The sequence below is a fragment of the Prosopis cineraria genome, unplaced genomic scaffold (genome assembly GCF_029017545.1).
Source record: "Prosopis cineraria cultivar Desert tree isolate PC_DT_omini unplaced genomic scaffold, ASM2901754v1 PC1, whole genome shotgun sequence".
Lineage (NCBI taxonomy): Eukaryota > Viridiplantae > Streptophyta > Magnoliopsida > Fabales > Fabaceae > Prosopis > Prosopis cineraria.
In genome coordinates, this window is record NW_026555332.1 from 48,323,743 (window position 1) to 48,348,681 (window position 24,939).

The window sequence follows — 24,939 nt, forward strand, 5'->3', positions numbered from 1 at the left end:
ATTTTTAAAAGTTTATATTTTTAAAGTAAAAAAATAAAGTTATAAAATATATTTAATAAATTTTGTTAATATGTGAGATTTTACTTAAAAATATATTTTAATTTAAAATAGAGGGAGTATAATTTATTCTTCAAGTGAAGCATATGGGGCTTATTTCATTGCATAACATAGGTCTAATCAGCTTCCTCATTTTCATTGCATAATGATGATTACTCTATTGATTAGTGTCCCATCCCATGCATGTTTCCAACTCTCTCATTCTCGTGGGAGGGCAAAAGGAAGGAAGGAAAGGAAGGAGAAATATAGAAGCTTTTCGCAACCGTTAAAAAAAAAAAAAAAAGGCAAGAAAGAAACTTTTCGCAGGATCTGCCGCCGGCCAAGTCTAGAGTACACAGTGGCGATAGAAAACGCGCTCATCACCCACAACTAATTCAGGAAAGGGCAAAATCCACCTCCAGCCTTAAGTTGCTAGGGGTTTTCACAAAATGAAATCAAGACACTCTTGTCCTATATCTCATCTTAAAAAAAAATTAGAATTAAATTTTGGTCTCGTATTCTATCCCATTCTGAAAGTCATCCCGTCCCATTAGGAGTTAGGACGAGACCGGGACAGGATCAGGATGTCCCGCCATTCTGATAAATCGGATAATATCGAAGAAAGATATAGATAATAACGTTTATTAACATTTTAAATCATATAATTTATTAAGTTTAAAATCAAAACAACACAAGTATATAAATCACAACAATTTAAAGTCAATTATTGAATTGCATTAATCACAACTTCACATTATAATAGCAAATACAAGTGATTTTTAGGCTATAAGAGTAGCAATAACAGGTAAGTCAAGCACAACATCAAATTATTGTTCTTCTATTTTAGTGAAGATGTACTAAGCTAATTATTTTTCTAAAAATAAAGCAAGAAATACGTTATAAATAAAAATTATTAAATAAATAGATATATAAATAAATTATATTAATATAATTAATATATTATAAATAAAGATATTGTCATGTTTACTCAATGTCATTAAAATTATCAATATAAAAAATTTTAGTTTTAAATAAGAATTGTAAATATTAAAATTATAATTGATATAATTAATATAAATATAAATTATATTAATATAATTAATATATTTAAAATAAAAAATAATGTATATATAATATTTGGGATGGGACGAGACGTCCCAATAGTAATCACATGTCCCATCCCATCCGAAATTCTTTTCCTGTCCCATCCCGCAAAATCCCGTCCTAATTATTTTCGGGCCAGGACAAGCATATCGAGATGATACAGACCAATAGGGATGGATCCAAGCTAAATACCCCTATAAGTTGCTATCCAACAACGTCATGTGAGAGAGAGAAAAGATATGTTATAAATATATATTTTCTTAATATCTTTATTTCCAATTTTGTTTTGGATTGAAAATTACAAATTTAATTTACTTTACTTTCAATAGTTTATCAGCTTTTGGCCAACCTGGCTTTAAAAATTTAAATATTTTTATATTGTGAAATGCATACTTTATATTTTAAATTATATAGATATGACGTGTGAGAGTATTTTAGTTAGATTTGCAAAAATTTGTAATTCATCCATTTGAGAGCATTGTATAAATCTCCAAGGCCTCATTTAATATATAAGAAATCTAATCCTGGAAATGGACTCTACATTTGAGCATGTTTGGTAGCCTAAATCAAGATTCTCAAACAATCTAATTCCATGGGAAATGCCAAAATCAGATTCCATCGCTAATGATTTCTTTGGAATTAGCTGCTTGATACACCTCTATCCTTGTTTGCTTGAAACTAATCATCACATAACCAATTAACACTGGCAAGCTATGAGACCACGAGGCCAGTGCAGACATCGTAGAGAATCGGTTTCAAGAGATCAATGTCGATGATCTGTTAAAGAACCTGGAATTCTTGGTTGTGTTGGAAGCTAACAAGAATGAGGTGCTGCTGCTAGCAAAGAATACAATGGTACGTTGTTCGATTTGTGCATGATAAAGTTACCTACTGATTTTTGTTCAATATGTGCATGGTTTTATCTTGAATTTGTGTGATTTTTTTTTTGACTTGTTTTTAATTTTTGCTTCAATTATGCTATTTTCTAGTTTTGATGTGTGGTGATTGCTATTTTCTACTTATGGTGTTTATCGATGGCTTTGAGATATCATTATTTACCTTACAACATGGCCAGTTTCATTTTCATTTCATTTTTCCTTCACCAATGGCCTCTTGATTTCTCCAACCTAATCCAGTTGACTATGGTCTCATGTATCTCTAACTTGAAATCTATATGAAATGAAATAGCTAAAACAGTACCATCTAAAGTTTTAAATGAATTATACTCACTTGTTTGTTGTGTTTTCGTGATGATCAACGAATAACGAGTGGTCATTATTGCTCATCAAGTGTTTCTATTGCTCCATTCATGGAATATGGCAACCAACCAAATGCCTTCGAATGCCATGGGAGAAAGATACTTCAATACTTCTTGCCAGGAGTAGATTTTACAAGACATAACCAGCACGGACATTTTCTCCTCTTTCCAATAGCAAAGTAAACAATCAAAGGAAGTGTATTCCTAATTGTTAGCATCACATCCCTCACAAGCCATCCATCAAGCCTTCAGGCATAACCAGTAGTCCCCAAAGGAGCACGAACCATTCGAGAAATGAGTTCCACTACTGTCCTTCCTTAGCATAAATATTTGGCAGCAACCTGAGTTCCACTATTTTTGGGTTCAAGCTTCATCACTTTTTCTGCTCCAAGTTTGCCCCTTTCCTTATCACCATGCAAGCCCCAAGAAAAGAACACCATCCAAAAGCATTTGGCCCAACAACATGTTATTTGTAAAATCTTCAGCTTCTTTAAGCTTTCCAACTCGACTAAGTAGATCAATAACACGATTATAATGTTCTTCTCTAGGCATCACCCCATAAATCTTGTCCATGGAACAAAAGATGTTCAATCATTCTTCTACCATTATTGTATAACTACATCCTGTTAAAAGACTCTCAAATGTTATTGCATTTGGTTTAACCCCTTTGTCGATCATTCGGTTAAAAGTTTCAATGGCATTTCTTCCCAAACCATGTTGTGCAAAAGCTCCCAACAATGAATTCTATGCTATATTACTTAGGTTCTCGATCTGTGCTTGAGCTGAGTGATCAAACAACCCACATTTTCCATACATGTCAACAAGAGTTAAAGCAACATATAAAGGTCTCTATCAAAGTTAAATTTGACAACTTGCCCATGAAGCTGGATTCCTTGTTCTAGTGCTGCTTAGTTAGCATAGGCCTTCACTAAGTTAGAGAAAATAAATTCATTAGGTTCAATTCCCTGCCTCCGCAAGTCAACAAAAGTACTTAAAGCATCTTCGATTTGGTCCATCTCAACGTATCCATCAATTAGAGCAGTACATGACACTATATTCCAATAATGTGAATCAGTTTGGAAGATATTCAAAGCACTTTCCATGTCTCGAGACTTTGATTTCATATCTATGAGACCATTTACTAGAATAGTATCCAATTCAAATCCCAACTTCACAATCGTTGAGTGGAGGGACTTCCCAAGATCAAAAAACTTTAGTGCACTGCAATCACTCAAAGTGCTACAAAGCACATGATCAATCACAATATCATTGATGACCATTTTCTCATAAGCTATTAAAGCTTCCTCGCAATTCCATTTTTCACATACCCATCAATCAAAGAAGTCCACAGCACCTAATCCTTGCAAGGCATCTCATGAAAAACCTCACAAGCCTCGTGCATTGAAGTGCACGTCTGCCAAATTACTCCCCACAAATAGTTTGTCACTAAAACTACATTTCCTAGCGAGACTATGCAATTCTGTCCGAAGCTTAATCGACTCATGAGAGATATAAGCCTGAAGGACACTCAAAAAAGCAAACTGTGTCGGCGCTTCTTCAGAATTTCTCATCATTAGACAAAAAGTATTAAGAGCCTCTCCAAACCTTTGATTTTTGGCCGTCCAAGAAACCATTCACATTTCTTTGTGGCATTTTATCGAACAGTTTCATGGTGTAACCAAGTTCTCCACTTCTCAAGTACATGTTGCTAAGTGATTTGTAAGGAACGTGTATGGTGGATGAGCACTAAGCTGAGCATGCAACTATTTCCCTTTGTTTAACTCCCTAGTTTGTGCATAGCTTTGAATAAGGTGAGCCAGTTTTGTTGTGTCCAACTTATTCCTCCCCATAAAAGCGTACCAACTATGACTATTCATGAATTCGTTTCACTTGGACCATCAAGTCCGTAATATGTAATGGAATTTGAGAACAAGTGGTTCGTCGCTGTTATTAACAAATATCTTGATGCATCATCTGAAAGAGGGAAAACGCTCGGAGAGCTCCTGGGGCATCATTTCTGGGCATGTCGCTTGATGTAGAGGAACCCCTAGAGTAGATGCAGCGTCCGATAATATAATTCTGAGATTAGTGCTTCTTTTAAGTGAAAGCGATAATCTTTTATTTTGATGAAATTTTATCACACTTAACCCTTCAAGAAGTCAAGAACAACGTTATTTAAGGGATCCATTGCACCGAGATTTTTTTTTTTTATAATTGCAAATTACAATTATGCGTTCATATGTTCAAAAAATTTACTATAGACATTAATCATCTAAACTTGTTCATCGAGGAAAAAATCATCTAAAATTAAAGGCGGGTGAAATCCAAATTAAAAAAAAAAATTACTCCATTTCACAGTCTACATCCAATATCCATATGACCCATATCTAATTTATCGAATAAAAAATGATGTAAGATAAAAATAAAAAAGCGAAAATAATTTATGAATTATCAGTGTCTATATGCATCCAAAAACTTAAAATTAACAAAAAAAAAAAAACAAATGTACCCAGATGATGCCATATTTATATACGCTTTCCTGGTAAGTCGAGGAATATGAGTTTTCATATTAGTATGGTAAATAGTTTATCAAATAAAATAACATTATTTGCGTCAAATTATCATTAGAATTTAGCTCACAAGTGTGTTGTAACTGCATTTTTGGAAATCTAAATGTGACGTTGAATTGTAGTTATAACTGATTATTTGGAAAGCCAAAGATTCATCTGGTAGATTTTTGAAGGAATGAGAGGTGGATGTTGATGTAGAAAATTATATCTGAATAATGAGGATGATGAATTTGATTTGTGTAGGGAATCGCCAGCCGCTATTTATCGCTGTCCACTTGAATATAAACAGTGACTTAAAAGGATTGGAATCTCTAAAATCATAGAAATGAGATGATAGAGGAGACAAGTCAGTCGCTAAGCCACCCTAGGAACAAACGTACCCCCCTCACTTTAAAAAGTACCAAGGTTGTGTAAATTTCACAACTTTATATCTCCTACTTTTAATATTTTACACCTTTTAAATTAAATAAAGAATATTTAAGTTCAAAAGCTTATTAAATATATAATATTTTAATAATTAAAATAAAATATGAAAAAGAACTTATATAAAAGATCATATTAACATGTTTAATATATTTTTAAAAAAATGATAATTAATCTACTTATGTTGTTATAATTTTAATTCTATTATTATTATTATTTTAAAAAAATATTAACTTTTAAATTAAATTATCTTGCATATTTAATTTTAGATCTTGACTCTGCCATTAAGACTAGTCACTACCCTGTGGAGAGGACTACTGCAGCGGAATGGCTAATTGCATGGCCAAGCAGGCAGTTTCATCAAAGCTTGGCCCTACCACACCCTCCGGCTCCGACTGTACTTTTGTAATGAAGAGAATGAGCTGAAGGCCACTGTGTAATAATTCAACATCATATTTACATTTTTAGATAATGCAGTTGCAAGACCATCCGCCTCTCATGTCTCATATTTTTGTCAAGGCGTCGCCAACATATTTATACCTACAAATAAAATTAATGACCCTTCTAAAGTAACTATGCCACATGCTTTTTCCTTCTATATCTCATGGAAATGGGATGATTATTTATAAACATCAAGTAAACAATTGGGAGGTAGACATCGTGATTACAACAAGGATCGTCAAGAGGTTGGGACTAAGCCATACATTGAAACCCCATCTCCGACTAGACACATAATTTTCTCATTTACCACACAAAAAAGAATCTTTGCAGGCGATGTGTAAATAAATTGCCCTCCATTCTTCGCCGTCAATTCCATGCCCAGTACACAACCATCAATTCATCAAAGGATACAACATCAACACCACTTGTAGATTCTTACTTCTTCCCCTGCTCTGCTCTGAATGGAATGAAAAACCTCTCTGCCACCCCCCAAAAAAAAAAACTAACTTTAATAACCAGATAACCCATCAACCATTGAAATTGAAGAAACCCCATCTAACAGAGGACGATAATATTGAGCAAAAAGGCTCCTTTAGGAGCACCTGCAGCTTGGATGACAATGATGAAGGTGATACACAAAACCCATATGCTTCAAAAACCTGTCTCTTCAGTGAAGAGGATATTGAAATTCAGAAGCCGGACTCACCAGCTCTAAATAAATCGAGGCAGAGGACAGTATACGCGAGAGGCTGAAGCGTCACAGAGGTGAAGTGGCAGGAAAGGTTTGGATTCCTAAGATGTGGGGTCAAGAAGAGCTGTCGAAGGATTGGATAAATTGCTCTGCTTTTGATGCTCCTTTTGTGCCCAGTGGGATTATGACGGCACGAGCAGCTCTGGTACAAGAGGCAAAAAGAGCACTGCTCGTGTATTGACAGTGCAAGACACGTATTGATTTTCCATTTTTCAAGAGCATTTAGCTGTGCCTATTCCTGTGGAGGATTGGATAATTAATCTTGACCTCGTGTGAAAACCATTCTGTTACTTTTTGTATTTTCTCAAGTATATGATTTGATGAACAAGTCCTTGATTTGCCAGCCAACAACTTACTCGCCACTGCGGTGATTCCATTTCCTTCCCAAAGAGCTCGCTAAATTAAGCAATCTTATGTTAAACTATATGATTTTTTTTCCCCCTAAATTGTGAAGCAACTACTGAGCCAGAATGCTTTAGTCACGAGAACTACAAAATAATAACCAAGAGCATATAGTTTTAACAGTGATTACATATTAGAGTCACACTTTCCTGAAGAATGCCTGTTAGTAATAGAATAACTTGATTGAGTTCAAAACTTCACTATTAATCTAAGATTTGTTGCTGATTACCCCTCGTCTACGACCGACGCATTTATTTTCTTGTGTGAAATTTGAGGTGTCATTTTTTAGGCTATGGCACTGTTAACTAAGAGCATTATTATCTAATAGTGGCACTGAAGTGAAATCCACCAACATGACATTTTTAGAAACTGGAAAGGGAAGCCTTTTATTGTCACCGCCAAGCCAATGCTTGAAGTGTCTGGCTTCCAAAAAAAAAAAAAATTAGTATTCAGGTTGGGAATCTCGGCCCTAGGCTCCGTTGCACTAAATATACGTCTCTGTCCAGAGCCTTCTTCATCAGCACCAATTTATTCAGACTTGATTGGACGACCAGCCTACATGAAAATTGGAGAAGATGGTCAAATTTAATTTAGGTAAAATGACAATAAAAATTTTTGAATTATATAAATGATAATTTAATTTTTTAAAATGTCATAATTTTATTAAATCTCTAAGAATTTTTATATCAATAAATTTTAAAGTGAAAAATTATTTTATCCTCATTAAAAATAACAAGCTCCAATCACAATTTTTGTTTAAGGAATAACAATTTTTATTATGTTAATTACAAAAATTAGATAAGAAATTAAAACTTATCAAGTGTAATTTCTGTTATTGAAAAGCAAGCCATAGTCACAACTTTTGTTAAGCAATATCAACTTTTATTATATGAATTGTAAGAGTTAAATAAAAAATCACAACTTGTCAAATATAATTTTAGTTAAAGAAAAACAAATTCTCAAAATGATAAGCAATGATCACAATTTTTATTTAAAGAATGATAACTTTTATTTAAAAAATAGCAAGAATTAAATAAGAAATCATAACTTATCAATAAACATAAAATGATCTTTTCAAATTAAAAATTTATTGATATAAAAATCTCTAAAAACTTTAATAAAATTATGACATTGAAAAAGACCATATTATTATTTATATTGTTTAAAAAAATTTATTATCATTTTCCCTTTAATTTACCCCACCTCAACAAAAGCGAGCTGCACGCATATGGCGTCCGAGAGTACAAATTCAGTCATTTGAAATACATCCATTAGCCAGACAAATTCAATTAACATTCAGCAACGTTCATAATAGGACGCCTGAACTACTAACGCTAGGAGATAACTTCAGTAACTCAAACCTCTGAATCATTATATTGTTTGTTGTAATTTTTAAAATAAAAAATTATATAAATATTTATGGTTGAACAATAAATATTAAACGTGTCAAAGACGTTGAATCTAAATAGATAACAAAAAGGGTCCCGAGTTCCCTTGCCATAGTTCACTCAAATATAAAAAGATATAAGGCTTTGATAGAACAAGTGTATGATTTTATTGAAGTGTAAGAAATTACAGACTAAAAATTAAGAATTGAAAAGGGCAACGAATGTAAAATGTGTGAGTCTTGATAAAATATTGACTAGCCTCTTTTGTATTTTTTTTCTTTCTATTTATAATATCAGAATAGTGGAAGCCTTTTTCTTGGAACTTAGCATGTTTTGCCGAAGAATCAAAAATCTTATAAAATTTATGGCACGATCTCTCCATTTTGATAACCAGCCCATTTCACCGAATTATTTGGGCATAAATTTCGACATTACTTAGGATCGTGCCTTCGTGCCAATAGTCTAATATTTATAACTGACAGGATTTCAACATGTTTACTTGTTATGGCCTTTATAGATTTTTGGGGCCAATCTTTTTTATTTATATTGAGTCTGACGCTTTAATTACTTAGCTCAATTAATCTTATAATTTATTTAAACAATGTTTTATATTTAGTCCAAACAATAAAGAATTCACGTACAACATCTTTGCTGTTCTCCACACAAAAAATGTAATCCAGTTATCAGCTGATTTCACAGGCATGATAATATCTCGTGTGGATCAAAATTAAAGGAAAGCATGGTTCAAAAACAAATGAGAAGTATTTGCAAAATTACAATAACGGCTTCTCTTTTGTGACCCCAAAATAATTCAACCAGAGCAAGAGCACATTCCGAAAGAGCATGGTGGTTGAATTGGTCCTAAAACATATTTAGTCAACTTTCTATTTTACCGTGTATCTTGTTATTTATAAATTTGGTAAATTGGCCAAACGAAAAACAAAGTTAGAGTAACATTTAAAATTTCATATATATATATAGTTTAGTTTAGAGGTGTTCACGAGACGGGATGGGACTGAGACACCCTTGTCTCGTGTCATGTCCCAAAAAAAAAGATCGGGACTAAATTTTAATCCTATGTCTCGTCCCGTTTCGAAAGTTATCCCATCCCATTAGGTAGGACGGGACCAAGACAAGATCGGGACGTCCCGTTGTCTCGATAAATGAGATAATATTAGAAAAAGATTTAGATAATAAATTTTAAATCATATAATTTATTAAATTTAAAATCAAAATAATACAAGTACATAAAACACAACAATTTAAAGTCAATTATTGAATTATATTAATCACAACTACACATTATAATAGCAAATATAAGTTATCTTTATGCTATAAAAGTAGCAACAATAGACAAGTCAAGCACAATATCAAATCATTGTTCTTCTATTTTAGTGGAGATGTACTAAACTAATTACTCTTCTGAAAATAGAGTAAGAAATACGTTGTAAATAAAAGCTATTAAATAGATAAATATAAGAATAAATTATATTAATATAATTAGTATATTATAAAGAAAGATATCGTCATGTTTACTCCATGTCATTAAAATTATCAATATAAAAAAATTTAGTTTTAAATAAGAATTACAAGTATTAAAATTATAATTGTTATAATTAATATAAGTATAAATTATATTAATATAATTAATATATTTAAAATGAGAGATAATATATATAATATTCGGGACAGGACGGGACGGGACGTCTCGATAGTAATCCTGTGTCCCGTCTCATTTCAAACTCCTTTTTCATCCCGTCCCATACTAATTATTTTTAAGTTGGGACAAGACCCATCTCGATATAATCGAGAGATACCGAGTCAATCTGATCAAACCTATCAATTTAACCAATATTATCTTATTACTATGAATTTAACGATACTTTTCATGTAATTGGCGAGATTTGAGGGAGAAGGTATCTAAAAGTTAAGGTTATCGATCAAATATTTTTCATTAATGATTCAAGACATGTAACAACGTTTGGCCAAGAAAAAAGACATGTAAAAAAGTTACCCTGTGGCATGATCAATTTAAAATTGTTAAAAATTTAAAGAAAGAAAACATTACCCGGGGGAAAAAAAAACCGGAACATCATTCGCGATGATTCGCTGACCACCACCATTGTCCGGTTCGAGCGAACCGGATGGTTAGCCTACGGTCCGCTAGCGTTTGCAGCCTACCCCACAACATTGGGGCAGAGCGGAGAAGCGGGCGAGATCTGTAACCCTGGGGAGAGCGCAGACACGATCAGTGGTTAACCAGAAAAATTCAACGAAGCTAATCAATCATCCATGGATTCAGCGGCTAGAAGGAGTAGAGGAGGCCTTCTTGAAGGCCTTTACAAAGTCGTCATGCGCCGCAACTCCGTTTATGTTACCTTCATTATCGCTGGTGCCTTCCTCGGAGAACGGGTGTGTCCCCAGTTTTTATTTAACGCTCTTGCTCGTCGAATGCAATCGGAGCGTCTTTAGTTGTGTTGCAGTTTTCTTTGTTTTGTATCTTCAAGGAATTTTTTAAGCATTAGGTGCATTTTTTTGTATAGTGGCAAGCTGAGATTGGAATTATTTTGTTCCTTCCCGGAAACCGATTAATTCTTCAGCTGTTAGGATTCTTTATACGAATGATCCGATTCCTGTTTGTTTGAAGAAACTTCGAAGAATGCGGGTTCGGAAAAGATACGTTTTTATTATCATGTTTCGATCGCGGTTGATTATGGACACAGTTTCAAATATGCTACCGATGTGTTTCGATAGGAAGTACGCATAAGTAATACCCCAACTCTCATAATCGAGGTGTTGGGGGAGGTTGGTGTGGTTTAGTATGGATGTAAGAATATTCAACTGTGTTTTGTGATCTTAACTAGTCCTCTTGGAGAGCATGCTTATTAGGTCTGTTGTGCCTCTCGGTTATCAGGAGTGCAATGTTTTGAAATCCATCACTCTGTTCCAAAGAGGGCTTAATACTTTTCACGATATTTGTTACTTTGTTTATTCACGATAAGAATAATTATGAGATCTGTTACTGGGTGCAGGCTGTGGATTATGGGGTTCACAAGCTATGGGAGTACAATAATGTTGGGGTAACAAATTTGCTTCACTCTTAATATTAGATATTAAATCTTTTGACTTTGAGTATCAATTTGACAGTGCTTACCTTGTGAGAATGATTTGTTTATTTTTTTGCGAAATGTCATTTGATTTCTTTGATCAAAATGATGCTCAATTGCTCATATTGAATCCATTCTTGTTGGTCTTTATGTGCTAGGACTAGGAATGCGATGTTTTCATTCATATCTGCCTTTTCTGTTTGTGTTATGAATTCTTTTCCCATTGAAACTTCTTAATTACTACGTTGTTGAGTTTCCTGGATTGTGTGGCCAATAGGATCCATGATACTGCCTCTTTTTAACTTGCCTACATGCCTAGATCATGATGCTAGTCAACAACTTAATGATGTTTGCAAGTAGCCATTTTTCTCACTGGATTTTGGAACGGGCTCCAATGTCTCACAGTTTACGAATACTTGTTAATACATATAATTTTGAAATTGATGCAAATTTGACACATGCCCTGGTGGCCTTACTTTCCAAAAGAAAAAAAAAACAAAGAGAAAAGGATTTTCATGTGAAGAGCTCGATCTCTTGGGCAGTTGTGACCCTCCATCTATGAATCAACCAAGTTTTATTTTTGTGGTAATTAAAAAAAATTAATTTACATGTATTTTACTTAAATCCATTACTAGGAGGAGAGTTGGGCCACTTTGGAGGTTGAGCTCTCCATTGCTCTACCTGAGGGGAGAAAAATGAGTACCTTTTCTCTGACATGCACAAAATTTGAGACAGCTGACAGAGTGACAGCTATCTTTCCTTAATTCTTCAATTGTCCTGATTGTTCAGAAAATTCCATGGGAGCAAGTTGTGAATCATCACTTCAGTTTCCCTCTGTTTCATGCATATTGCCATGTTGGTGGCTTTTCACGTTTCTTTTTGGGGCCTAAATACATAGCCAATTTCCTCTTTTCCCTATTTACTATAACCAAATATAGCCTAAAGGAGAGAATAACTTGAGATGAGGACAAAAGAGGATCTGGTGATCAGTAAGCACTATTTGATGAGACTTCCGATGTTTGATAGGGAAGGAGGAAATTGGAATGGTTAGACTGACGAAATTTGTTCTGTGCTGCACTTATTACATGGCTTTCTCATCATAAATAGAGTTCCATGTATATGCCCCTTTTAAATTTCCATTGCCCATCTAATGTGTTAGCAGGACAAATTAGTGTTCCCCATTTACCACGCATAAATTTTAAGATTTCTAATACTGTTGTGCTGTTGATTTTTCTGACGGCGACCATCCAAAGTTAATTCTATTTTATTCTTGTCCAGAAACGATATGAAGACATTCCTGTGTTGGGGCAAAGGCAATCGGAAGAGTAACTCGTTGGATTTGTTTGCTGTCTTTAAGGTTCATACTTTTGGACATTTGGAGTGAACCTGATGGACTAGATGCCGATTTCACCATTTTTGTAATAAGTGTCAGATGATACTCACAAGCATAATTGCATTGATTGTTGGATATACAAGATGAGGAACAAGCATCATTTGCTTAAACGATTTGCTCGGAAGCGTTGATGTAGTTTATCCTAACTGTTATTTTCCTTAACACTGGCACTCCGTTTTTGACGCTCGCGAGTTCCAAATGGTGCGAGAAAAGCGGCATTGAAAAGTGAAAAGCGTATGGAATGCCTAGTGAGATGCGTGCCGGACAAGATTCCTCATTCGAGTTTGGGGGAGTGTCGAAATTGAAAGCTTTGTTTTATTTTTTCTCACCACAAATTTGATTCGTAAAACTTGGAAGACAAGCTCGCACAGATTAAAATTTAACCGGCTGTAATAGAGAGAAACAGTTCTCTCGTTTGCAATGCGCAGCTTAAGTTGCTATAGTTTTTTCAATAAAAATCAGAAAACAGCATTGATAACATGTCACCATCATTTCAAAGCTTCGAGCAATGTTAAAAAAAGGTTCACCTATACCTATTCATAGAAAACTTGTAACAGTAATGATATCTTTGACTCTCACTGGAAAAATAGAACATAATAAAATGCGAAATAGAGAAGAAATAAATTTTTCCATCAATCACCCCCTTCTTTTTATTCTATCTCAAACTCACTTTCTGGTTCTCAGGACTCTCATTCTCTGAAGCTCCTACAAGGATTAAAAAACTCACCATGAAACTACTGACAACGCTACATATGGACAGTCATCTGAGTGCAATTGACCCACACAGTCTCAAAAAATTATACATGAGATATAGAAAACTTCTTAACAGAGAAGAAAAAATGAATTTAAAAACTTCTGGTTTAGTAGAAGAGTGGACATATGCCCAGCAGAAACAACAAAACAACACTACTCATAATCTTGCAGCTTCAAAGCAGCTGACTATGATTCTTGAAGGTTAAACGAAATGGCATCTGGTAGTAACCCATAAAGAGGAAGTGGAAACCAGAATTAATCCCAATTTATCCCCACGGGTTTTGCATAAATTAGGAAAATTCACCATTCATAAAGCGGGAAAAAGTCACAGAATTTAGGAGAATTGTCATCTTCCATGGCAATTTCCACATTATCTTTGTGCAAAACTAGATCCTCCACCTGTCTTCAATATATGACAATTCTTATGTCCAGCTAGAGAGTTTCTCAGTCATCTTCGCATCAAGTTTAAATAAGTCTTAATTGACGACCAATTAAATGTTACATTGTCTGTATAATTTCACTAATCAATTTTGTAAACCTTCCCGGGTTTAGAACATATCCAATTAGAGAAAACCATACATCAATTTATTATATGTAGCAAGATCAGATATAAATCCCCTATCCAACATTTCATTTAACACTGACTCTCCCTCCTTTTGATTTCCCTCTCGTGCATACCCTGAAACTAAAATTCTATAGGTCATGCCATCTGGTTTTAAACCCTTTGTTGAAGCCAGCAATCTCAACTTATTTGCATCAGCTGTTCTTCGCATATTACAAGTATCCCGAAGAACAGAATTGAAAGTCACAATATCGAGAACTATATCCTCTTTAAGCATCTTTTCTGACAATCTAAATACTTCTTCAGTCTTCCCCAAGCTCCTTAAACCGTCAATTAATGTAGTGCAAGCAATCAAGCCCGGGGCATTTCCTTGGTTCCACAGTTCATAAATAAGCTCCAATGCCCGAACGACATTCCCTTTGCCGCAAAGAGTTTCCACCAAAACAAAATAATCGTATCCATTGGGCAAAAGTCTCTTGCTAGACAAGTCTGCCAATATTTCACATGCTCGCAAAACCTGACCTTCCTTACAAAGTCCATCAACCAAAATCTCACATGTTACACTTGAAAGCTGACACCCCAATTCAATCATCTCGTAGGCCATCTCAATCCCTTCTTCAATCTTCCGCTCCCTGAAGAGCCCCTTAATCAAAGTATTAAAAGTAACCACATTGGGATTGCACCCCTTTTCTCTCATCTCCTTAAACAACTCCAAAGCCAATCCAAACTGTGAAATTCGACAATAACTACTGATCAAAATATTAAAAGTAAACACATCAGGCTTGACCCTATCTCTAAGCATTTTATCATAAAATTCCAACGCTCTATCGTGCCTTCCGCATTTTACAAATCCATGGATCAAGCAATTACAAATAACCACATTAGGCTTCCCATCAATCAATCTCCGCATACAATCAAAAGCGAAAACAGCATCCTCCAGTTTCCGAGCTTTACAAAACGCGTTAATCACAAACTGGAATATGGATTCGGTTCGAGAGCAAGAGAAAATACCGTCGGAGCAGGGGCAAGGATTGGAAGCCATGAATTGGAGAAGAGCTCGGAGTTCAACCAGACGGTTGGTAACAGCGAGAGTACGAGCCATCCATTCGAAAGTGGAGTGGTTGTGGCGATAGGAGTCAATCGTGGATGCCCAATTGAAGATATGAAAGTCATAGATGGTGAAGCTAGGATGGTGATGGAGCTTGGATTTGAGGAAGTGGAGAAGGCTGTCGGCTGTGAAAGGAGGAGCAAGATGGGTCTTAACGAAGTGAAGGAGGTGATGATAGTGGGGATCGGGAGAGAGAGTTAGAGTAGGAAGTGGGGGGAGAGAAGTATCAGGTGGGGCCGGAGGCGGAGGGTTGGGGATCGGAGAAAGGGGCAGTGATGACGATGAGGGGGATGGTTTAGCAATGGGCCTCAGGAACCGCTTCAAGGCCATTTTTGGTCAGGTTTTCTGTTAGCCTGAACGTCAAGATCAGGTTTTTGCTTGCCCTCCTTTTGCTTTTCTTTTTCTTTTTTCTTTTTGGGTAAAAACCTTCTCACCTTCTCCCTTCGCTTTCATGTCCCGCGCCGAAAAAATGAAACACAATTTGAGAAGATAATCTCGTTGTGAAAATCAAAGGAAAACACATCTGTAGAAAGGGACAGGGGATAATGAAATTAAACGGGCCAAAAAAAAAAAAAGCTTCTCAAGTTGAGGGAAAAACTGTTGATACATGATACGGTCAAAAAAAAAAACCAATACATAATACATGCTGCAAACTCTACACTCCTAAACATTGGAAATAAACTACTTAAAAGATGAGAAAATACACCAAAAGCCAAATGCGTCGCAGAGCATAACAATCCAAGGAATATCTTACCCCAAGAAAATTAAGATTGAATCCGATTGGATGGTGTTTAATAATTATTGTGATTCAATTTTTCAATGCACATGATCAACAAAGCAATCTGTTATACTGACTCAGCCCAACGCTTAAACAATTTTAGTCCTTAACCTGAGTGACATCACAGTCTTGAAAGGCGCTATCAAAACCGCTTTCATGAGATGATACATTCAAAACCAATATCTGGTTTGTAAATGAGGTATAAGAAAGGTTCTAACAAATACAACGATGAAAGAGTCCTAAAATTGTAGCTACATATGCATGCATTGAAATGCACCTGATGTTTATTCACCAGTAGGCATTGTTTTTCGAATCCTGTCGCCTTTTCCCACCCTATTTTTTGTGTGCGTGGCGAACTGCATAAAGGTAACTAATTGGCCTACATATTGTAAAATGATAAAATGATTCCTGAAATATCATGTCCTGGCGTCTGAAAATGCGACTGGACAGCATGCTCAAATCGCAACTGTTAATATCTTCAGAGACACGCATATTTTGATCTTTTTTTTTTTTTTTTTGAGAGAAGTGATAAAATCCGAGTTAAATAAATGCTTCTGTTCATTTCTGACGGTTGAATGACATGAATGACAATACAGATTTCTTATATGAAATACATTCTGTCAAAACCTCATCTGGTTGAAACTTGATACGTAGGTATAGAAAGCAAAACTAAAACTTGTTCGGAGTTACATAGGCAAATTATGATGATTTGCTTCTTATGACGGTGACTGATAGCTTCCCAGAATTATCGCGTATGAGCACTAAGTCGCTGAGACGTATCTAATAGTGCAAACCATTATATTTATTTTCGAAAGTCCAGCAGTGAAAGCCCCGATTTCCTTATGAATAGAAATCGCGGCTTCTAAGAGTTGAATATTGACCTGATAGTCGTTGACTTGTGTCACAATTTTTCTCTTTCTATGCATATTGGTAATAATGGGAAAATGCACTACTGCCATGAGTGAGAATAATAGCAACACCATTATAAATTAAGTAAGGAATGGCAAACACAATCATGGTTTCTCCATTAATTTCTCTTAATTATGGGTTAAGTGGCTTTTGCATTTGTAAAAATTATAATCGATGTATAATATTTGCATGCCTCATCTTGTCTGTCTCTCCGTCCCTGTTCCTTTTTCATGCTAAGATTGACGATGTTGGAGAAGAAGAAGAAGGAATCCACGGTCAGTTCATTTCACTTTCTTACATGAAGCGCCATTGTTGGTATTTTCGCTGCATGCAACAGGACATGTGGTACTTCTATGTTCATTGATCGTTATGTGAACTTGCAGATATATTTAATCTGGTTCCAAGAGAATTGGACGTCAACTTATAACACCAAATGAGATGCTCAAGTTTCAAAATTTTGTTCCTTCTATATATATGTGTGTATGAATATAAATCTGTGACCCTGTTCTAAGTATCTTAAACAGAGGATATCAAGAGGGGGAAGAAAGAAACTGGAACAGATGATGAAATATACATTATAAGGCTAAACTAGTTCAGGTATGCTTTCAAGCGCTGGCTTCCACCCATGAAAACCATTGTGACACTTATCTTCACTCTCCGTCACTTGCTCGCCATGAAGTAGAGATAACATGTTGACGTTGTTAACGGAAATTCCTCCCTTGCGAAGCAGAGCCTGCAGTTCTTGCTTACTAATGACCACCTTAATTCTTACGACGCCGCTACTCTCCTGTGAACCTTGTACCTCAGGATCCTGGAACCTCACCTTCTTCTTAACGGCTTTTGGGGTCGGCAATACGAGGTAGTATAAGTGGCCGGCGAGCAGTTTGGTGTTTGGCTGAAGGTGGCGAAGGGCTGGTACGGAGTCTGAGATTGAATGGCCGGAAAATTCATCCAAAACCTGATGCACTAGAATGGGTGACTTGTATTCAAGAATTTCGCCATCGGGCTTCATGACCTGGACGACGTTGTCTTGCAGAACCAAGCAATTCCCCATGGATTTTATTTAAGATCCCTGTTTTTCGCCGCCCTGAATTGGAGAAAAGTGACCAGAGAATTGCGCTGTATTTATAGCGAGGGGTTATGAAAAAATACCCTCCTAGTGCCTCAAATATTACAGAACTACCCTTTTTGCATTTTTTGTAGCCTGGACGGTTGGTTGGGTCGACAAAAAAAAGATCGGTCCTGTGATCATGAAAGGGATCTTCCATTAGAGATGGACCAAAAAAGAGACTTATTTCTATCTTGATAGGTAGATAGAAATAAATTTTATTTTGATTTATGCTTAAAGGAAGCATTATTAAAAAACTAAATATGGTGTACGATTTAATTGAGAAAAACATAGCATTTTGCTTGATTTTGTTATAAGTGCCTCTACTTTAAATATTAAATAATTATTAACATCAATACGCATAATTAATTAACGAAAAAATATAATTTTAAGTCCTTACACTTTATTCAAATTTTGTTATATATCCTTATATATTTTTTTATATTTTATATTTTTAAATTTTTATTTTTTGATGTTTTGAGTCCCAATAATTTGGTTGAGTTTGCTAGAACACTGAAAACCAAAAATGTAAGGATGTATAACACCAAAAAAAAATGTACAAGGGACCTGTAGCAAAATTTGAATAAAGTGTAAGGATTTAAAATTATATTTTTTCTTTAATTAATTTTGCAGGTTGATGTTAGTAATTAAGTAATATTTAGATAATAAGCTGGCAGGCTAAATAGGTAAAAGGGAATTTAGCGAGGTGGAAACGTACGGGTGTTTGGAAGGTAGAATTGGTTGACCACATAGTAATAATTCTCCGATGGGTTGACTTAAATTGGAGAACGCATTCACATTGACTCTGTGTGTGTGTGTTCCGCGTCACCTGAACACTCAACATCATAAAAGGATGTGGATCACAAGTTGGAAGTTGCAATTTGCAATTTTTCCTTCTCCACTTTCCTCTGTTTTGTGCCTTGTGAATCATCTCTTACGACGCACCCTCCTATGCTGATCTAGATGGATGTCCATGCAACAAAAGCAAAACGACAGTAACAAAACAAGCACAACACGTGAGTTTTGTTTGCCTTACAACATAGTTATATAGGCCTTTGTTTTGTCACGTTTATTTGTCATAGGACTGTTGCCAGTGCTGTATATATTCCCAAAGGGCACGACGGTAATACCAAAACCAAAACTTAAAGATATGTTTCATCCCTTAACGTTTTCTAATCATGGTATATATCAAACAGAGGGAGATTTATCATTCTTGTTAATGGAGTCTTATCTTTACATGGCACTGCCTCATGGGGCCTCGCGTATACGTAGCTTTACAGATAAAAATGAGAAGGGAATGCTACATTAAGATTGTGCTGTCTTAAAGGAGTCTAATTTTAAGAAAAGATGTTCAAATAAAGTCCCTTTTTTTCAGGGTGGAAAATAAAGTGTCTTTAAATTTGTCTCCCTCGTTGCCTCGTTCGTGTGGTGCAGATTTTCTGCTTTTATCGGAAAGCAAAGACAACTTGGGGTGTGATCCCATCATTTTAATATCATATCAAAGATCAGGGTCATGGCTGCTTCATTATTGAGAGCTTGGATGTGTTTTTGCAGGAGATTACCGAGCTCCAGCCAATTTGCAGCTAAGTGAACCAGAGTGAGATTCAAAAAGTTAAAGAGGATGATGACGACGACGACAAATATGTTGGTGGAGTGCTTTCTGAAAACAAGAGATTAGTGGCGTGTGATGTTGTCAACACGCGTGCTTCTAATCACGAAACTTCTCGCAGGTTGCTCTGATATTTATGCTTCCAATGGAATTTTAGTACATTTAATATTAAGTATCCAAATTCGCTTGATCATTAAAATGAAAGAAATTAATTAAATATATAATTTATTAAAAATAAATATGCAAAGTCATAATATAATAATGGAAGCCCAATTGTATTCTGGGCTTATAATTAAACGACATTCCTTTTGGATTATGATATGAGGCATTTTTTAGAAACTATACTTGATTTATTTTTTTTAAATATATTCCTTCTTTATTTATTATTTCTTTTTAAAAAATGATTCATTGAAATTTCAATTATTATTATTAAAATATTTATATAAAGTATTTAATGAAAGTATAATTAGAAATATGTTTACTAGGTACATGCAAAAAATTATCAACCTTAGATCATACACCGGATACCGTATAACGTGGTGTGTGTGGTGTGAGACAGTGTGTGTGGAAAGGGTCGTTGAGGATGTAGATTCCCTTGGAGCAATTTGCTTCCGAGTAGTACGTTACCAGCCAAACCTTGCCTCACTGCGCTATTGTTACCTGAAACTTGCGCAACTTGGCTCCCAATTGTTGCATTACTTAAATGTGTCATCGATCACCTCTTAAAGTGGAACTTCATTATCATGACATGCCAAAATTGCTACACAGGCTTTGCTATATCAAATTGAATAGACACTTTGCCAGTGAAAGTGTCTTTCACTGAAAGCAACCACAGACATTTCTGCTTCTGAAGGAAAATATCATCAATACTATCATTATAGTCTGGGGAAGAAGACAAATCCACTCTCATTTATTTAACCACCATTTGCCAGTTGTTCAAAATGCATCACCCTTGAGACCGTTCAACAGATACATATGAGATCAGAGATCCTATCATCTCAGGATTAAGATTTTTTTTTTTTTTGGTTTGGTCATAGACAGAGCAGTGTTTCTAATATCCACTATCTCACAAAATAACATATTGTTGGTGAGAATTTAACAAAGTGTTAACCGATAGGATCGAGAGAGATGGTGTAAATAGTTGTGTCAGCCTGACGAAGGCAAATCCTTGTGCGCAATGAATCACGATTAATGACCCACTTTCATTCTCTTTTTAGATTGGTGACTATTTTAGACAGACCATTTTCAAGAATGTGATGATTTCGTTGCAGGGTACAGAGTCGGATACCATTAGAACAACTATTCATCGCACGTCTTATAATTATAGCTTCGATATGAGCTGCTGCTGAACACGCCGGTATCTATTAGCAAACAAATTGAGACAAGCAACACAACTATAGACGTTAGTGTCCAAGAAGGAATATGAGGTGCACTCTATAGTGGATAAACCATGTAATAGCACAAGTTTATATGATTCTTGACATACCAAATACTGTTGTAAACAGGAATTATAGCGAAGTTATCCAATAGGAGTAGGACCTAATAGCCCAAAAAAAAGTGGAAAAGGACAATGGACGCCCCGTATGATAAAGAAATAGAAGTTAGGCAGTGAAGCAAGTAGTAGAAATGGATTTGTTTGCGGGTCTGTATCATGCCTGGCTCGTTGCTTTTTAGCGTTGTGTCTTCCTCAAGGAAGAAAGATTTTGTTGTGTGCGTTTAGGAATAAGAAAATTAGACTCCAAGAAGGCAGCAACTCAAGAGGAGTTAATGACAACCAACCAAGCACAAGTGATAGCTTTCTCTCAGTTCACACGCTCCAAGTCAGAAAAACACTCTTTGCTTTGACACGCACAGGAAACCAAACCATTTTGTCCAGCCCTTCCCCTCCCCTTTATGTTACTTTCAGGTGCTCACGTTTTCCTCTTCATGCTTGGGCGGCACCGCAACAGTTCTTTTCAATCTTTTTGTACTTTTGCGGTTTTTCTCTCCTTCGACATTTCAAGATGATTTAGATCTTCTTTTCTTTTTCTTTTTTTTTCCCTTTTAAAGTGAGAGTATCTATTGAATAAATTGAACGAACATAATAGTATTCCGTAATTACTTGTAAAAACTGAAACAGAACTACTGCGGATAATCACATCATATTGCAGCTACCCTGGATTGATTGTGTTTGTGAATTTCAAGAAGTAACCGAGTTTCTCATGTACGTAGATATGGCCACAAAAACATGGTTTGTGCAAAACTAATTTGAACAAGTGAACCTTATTCGCCTTAACAAAATATTATTCCAGAAAGAGACGGAAACGGGGGAGTTTTAAGTGTTGCACCAGAGTGTGCAAAACGGAAATATGGAGAAGTTCTGATCACGAATTTCCTTCATTCTGTACTGTTGATGCTAGCAGTTTAGCTGCAGGATCTTCAATAAGTCGATTATTCAAAGTCGAGGATTCAGTAGGTTAAATATTTTAATTCAAAAGTCTGGCTGAAAGTGGCTGCACTTGATTCAGTATCATTAGAATTTGACTGGAAAGGTTAAATGAACTTGGACCATAGCCACAGCCGCACTGCATCAATATAAAATGAGTAAAAATAACTTGGGAGAATTTTATTAAAAGCTATTGAGTGCGATATAATTTCAATTGAGGCTTAAAAAATTTTGAAATTTCATTGCAATTTCATAGCATTGAAATGAAACAAATTTTTTTGATTAAATGGCCAAAATGTCCTTCAATTATAATTAACATTCTTAAAATAATGTGTCATGTTATGATTTTTATGAGTAATATTACTAAAATAACAAGTTAAATTATAGTTTTTAAAGCAACATTATTATAATAATTAGTTAGGTTAACTGTTTTCACAAATAATATAATTAAAATAATAAATCAAATTATAATTTCTACAAGTAACATTAGTAAAACATTAAGTTAAATTATAATGTTTACAAATAGTATTACTATAATAACAAATCAAGTTATAATTTTTACAAATAAATTATAATTTTTACAAATAAATTGTTAGAATAACAAATCATGTTATAATTTTTACAAGGAATATTATGAGAATAATAAAAAGTTATATTTATTATGATAATGTTACTTATAAAGCTTGTAACTTGACTTTCAATTATGCTAATTACAATTAAATGATATTTTTGTCACTTAAGTAAAAAAATTTATTATGCAATGAAATTTTAAAATTTTTTGAACCTCAATTAAAATTACATTACATTCAAGACTCCTTAATGAAATTCTACCAAAAAAAAATGCTTTCCATATTGGAAATGGTCTTTGTTCAAAACGAGGCTTGGGACAGAGTAAAAAAAATGGATCTATCCTGCCTATCACTCACTCGAATTTCCAACCGTACCCCAATATTATAATCTATTAATCTAATAATGTAAGACTGAATTTTTTTTTTTTCCTTTGACCAACAATGTAAGAATATAGTTGAGGTGGCCTACGATTCAAATCCCAACTTAAAAAAATGTTTTTTATTATCGAAATTAATTAACATATTTTTAACAATATACATAGTCCCGATATGTTGGCATCATTTTGAACAGGGGAAAATAGTTTTCTAGATAAACAAAAAATAATAGTTTTTTTTTTTTTACAAATACGGTCACATGATTCAATTGCCGAATAGTGGTTGGTAAATTTAAAAGGGAGAATTACACAAGAGGACCCAAACCAACATTATTGCATTAAAGCTCCAACACACAAATGCCTCTCTTGCAATTAATTTTTTGTTGTTGTAAAAAGACATAATTTTTCTTTTGTGAAATGCATAACAAAATATTTATAAATAACATTTAAAGTTTATTTATTGATAATAAAATGTTCATTTATTTTACATAATTCACATGGACATGATTTACATTGGTTGAATAAAAGAAAATTTAAAAGTTATCTAGATAAAATATATAACAAAACATTCATAAATAATGTTTAAAATTTATTTATTTTCAATAAAGTGTCCATTTATTTCACAAAGTGGCAATTCCTTCTTTTTACCAAAAAACTTAATTACGAAAGAGACATTTGTTCTTGAGAGATTACTTCATATTCTATTAGGTCTTCAATAGAAATATATTAGTTATGAGAGCCTGCAGCGCAATTCTCCCAATTTAAAATCTTAAAACCAATGAGGATTTCTTTTTTTTTTTTAATGAAAACTGAAATGCATTCAACTAAATGAATAAAGATACAAACAAGAACCTAAAGAGAGAGCCAAATTATTCATCATTTACTTCTTTAATATAACTAAAATCAAGAATGATCAAAGATTGGGGGAAAAAAACTGTTGAGAGTATGTGCCTTTCTAACTAAGGAATCAGTGTGGAAACTACATCCCTATAAACAAGTTAATATTAACTAACCTGTCCCTATTAATTACATTACAGACATTGTAAATAATACCATGAAAAGCATGCTCCAGATGTAGTGATGAGGTTGATTGCTTCAGTGCAATTAGAGTAAACTTCAATCTTCTTAAATCCCTTTGCCAAACAGAGCCCGACCCAAGCCCAGCGCCGAGTTTTGTGGTCTTTCAGCAGTTTCACACATCGACCATTCTGTTCCGCCAGAAAACCAACCGAGTCCGACCGACTGAGATTAAAGTGGAGGCTTATTGATGAACCGGAGTCAGTGAGTTGTATGTTAGTAACAGTTAACCTGGTTGGGTGTTGTAGTGTGGTTGAGGGTGGAATGGAATCCAAGATCAAACTAGACAGACACTGCAGGTATGCAGGCACGCCGCATATGATAGGCAGCTAGTTTGGAGTTGTGTTGTATATTTGCTCTGTTTCTATAAGCATAACAGAAACCGGGATTCTCTCCATGTGCCGTGTGCTTCGTTTGCAGGCTTTTCGCTTTTCATATGCAGTTGCCTTCTTATTGAAAATAACTGACGAGAGCTGCTTCGAGCTCACACCAGCGTCTTGTGTTTAGCCTCAAGTTTCCTCTTGAAACTTGGCTGTATGAAGAAGCCACAAGACAAGCAAGCCCTTGTCCATAGCGGCAGCGTCAATAACCCCCCAACTCCACCCATTCCCTTTAAAAAAAAAAAAAAAATTGCGCTTTTGATTTAGACCTTTCAAATATTAATCTGGCCCTTCCTAATATTTTATTCTAACCCCGCAAATATCCTGATTGCATTTACAACTGCGAGGTTCAACTCGATAATGAAAGGAACTATACAAAATTAAATAGTAATTTGGTAGTTGGGGGAGTGGATG

General features: G+C 34.8%; 3 protein-coding genes across 3 annotated transcripts; 1 reads left to right on the forward strand and 2 right to left on the reverse strand.

Annotated features, from left to right (window-relative positions):
* Nucleotides 1–10,557: 10,557 nt before the first annotated feature.
* On the forward strand, nt 10,558–13,055 carry LOC129321985 (cytochrome b-c1 complex subunit 9, mitochondrial). Its single transcript, XM_054968015.1, has 3 exons — nt 10,558–10,785; nt 11,406–11,453; nt 12,759–13,055. The coding sequence occupies exons 1-3, from the start codon at nt 10,666–10,668 to the stop codon at nt 12,807–12,809; spliced, it is 219 nt and encodes a 72-aa protein (XP_054823990.1). The 5' UTR covers nt 10,558–10,665; the 3' UTR covers nt 12,810–13,055.
* A 553-nt stretch (nt 13,056–13,608) lies between these two features.
* Nucleotides 13,609–15,693, reverse strand: LOC129321976 (pentatricopeptide repeat-containing protein At2g36240). The gene has a single exon (XM_054968006.1). The coding sequence runs from the start codon at nt 15,624–15,626 to the stop codon at nt 14,190–14,192; it is 1,437 nt and encodes a 478-aa protein (XP_054823981.1). The 5' UTR covers nt 15,627–15,693; the 3' UTR covers nt 13,609–14,189.
* Nucleotides 15,694–17,430: 1,737 nt separating this feature from the next.
* On the reverse strand, nt 17,431–18,085 carry LOC129293727 (uncharacterized). The gene has a single exon (XM_054931822.1). It carries the CDS (start codon nt 18,035–18,037, stop codon nt 17,567–17,569), a length of 471 nt encoding a protein of 156 aa, XP_054787797.1. The 5' UTR covers nt 18,038–18,085; the 3' UTR covers nt 17,431–17,566.
* Nucleotides 18,086–24,939: the final 6,854 nt, after the last annotated feature.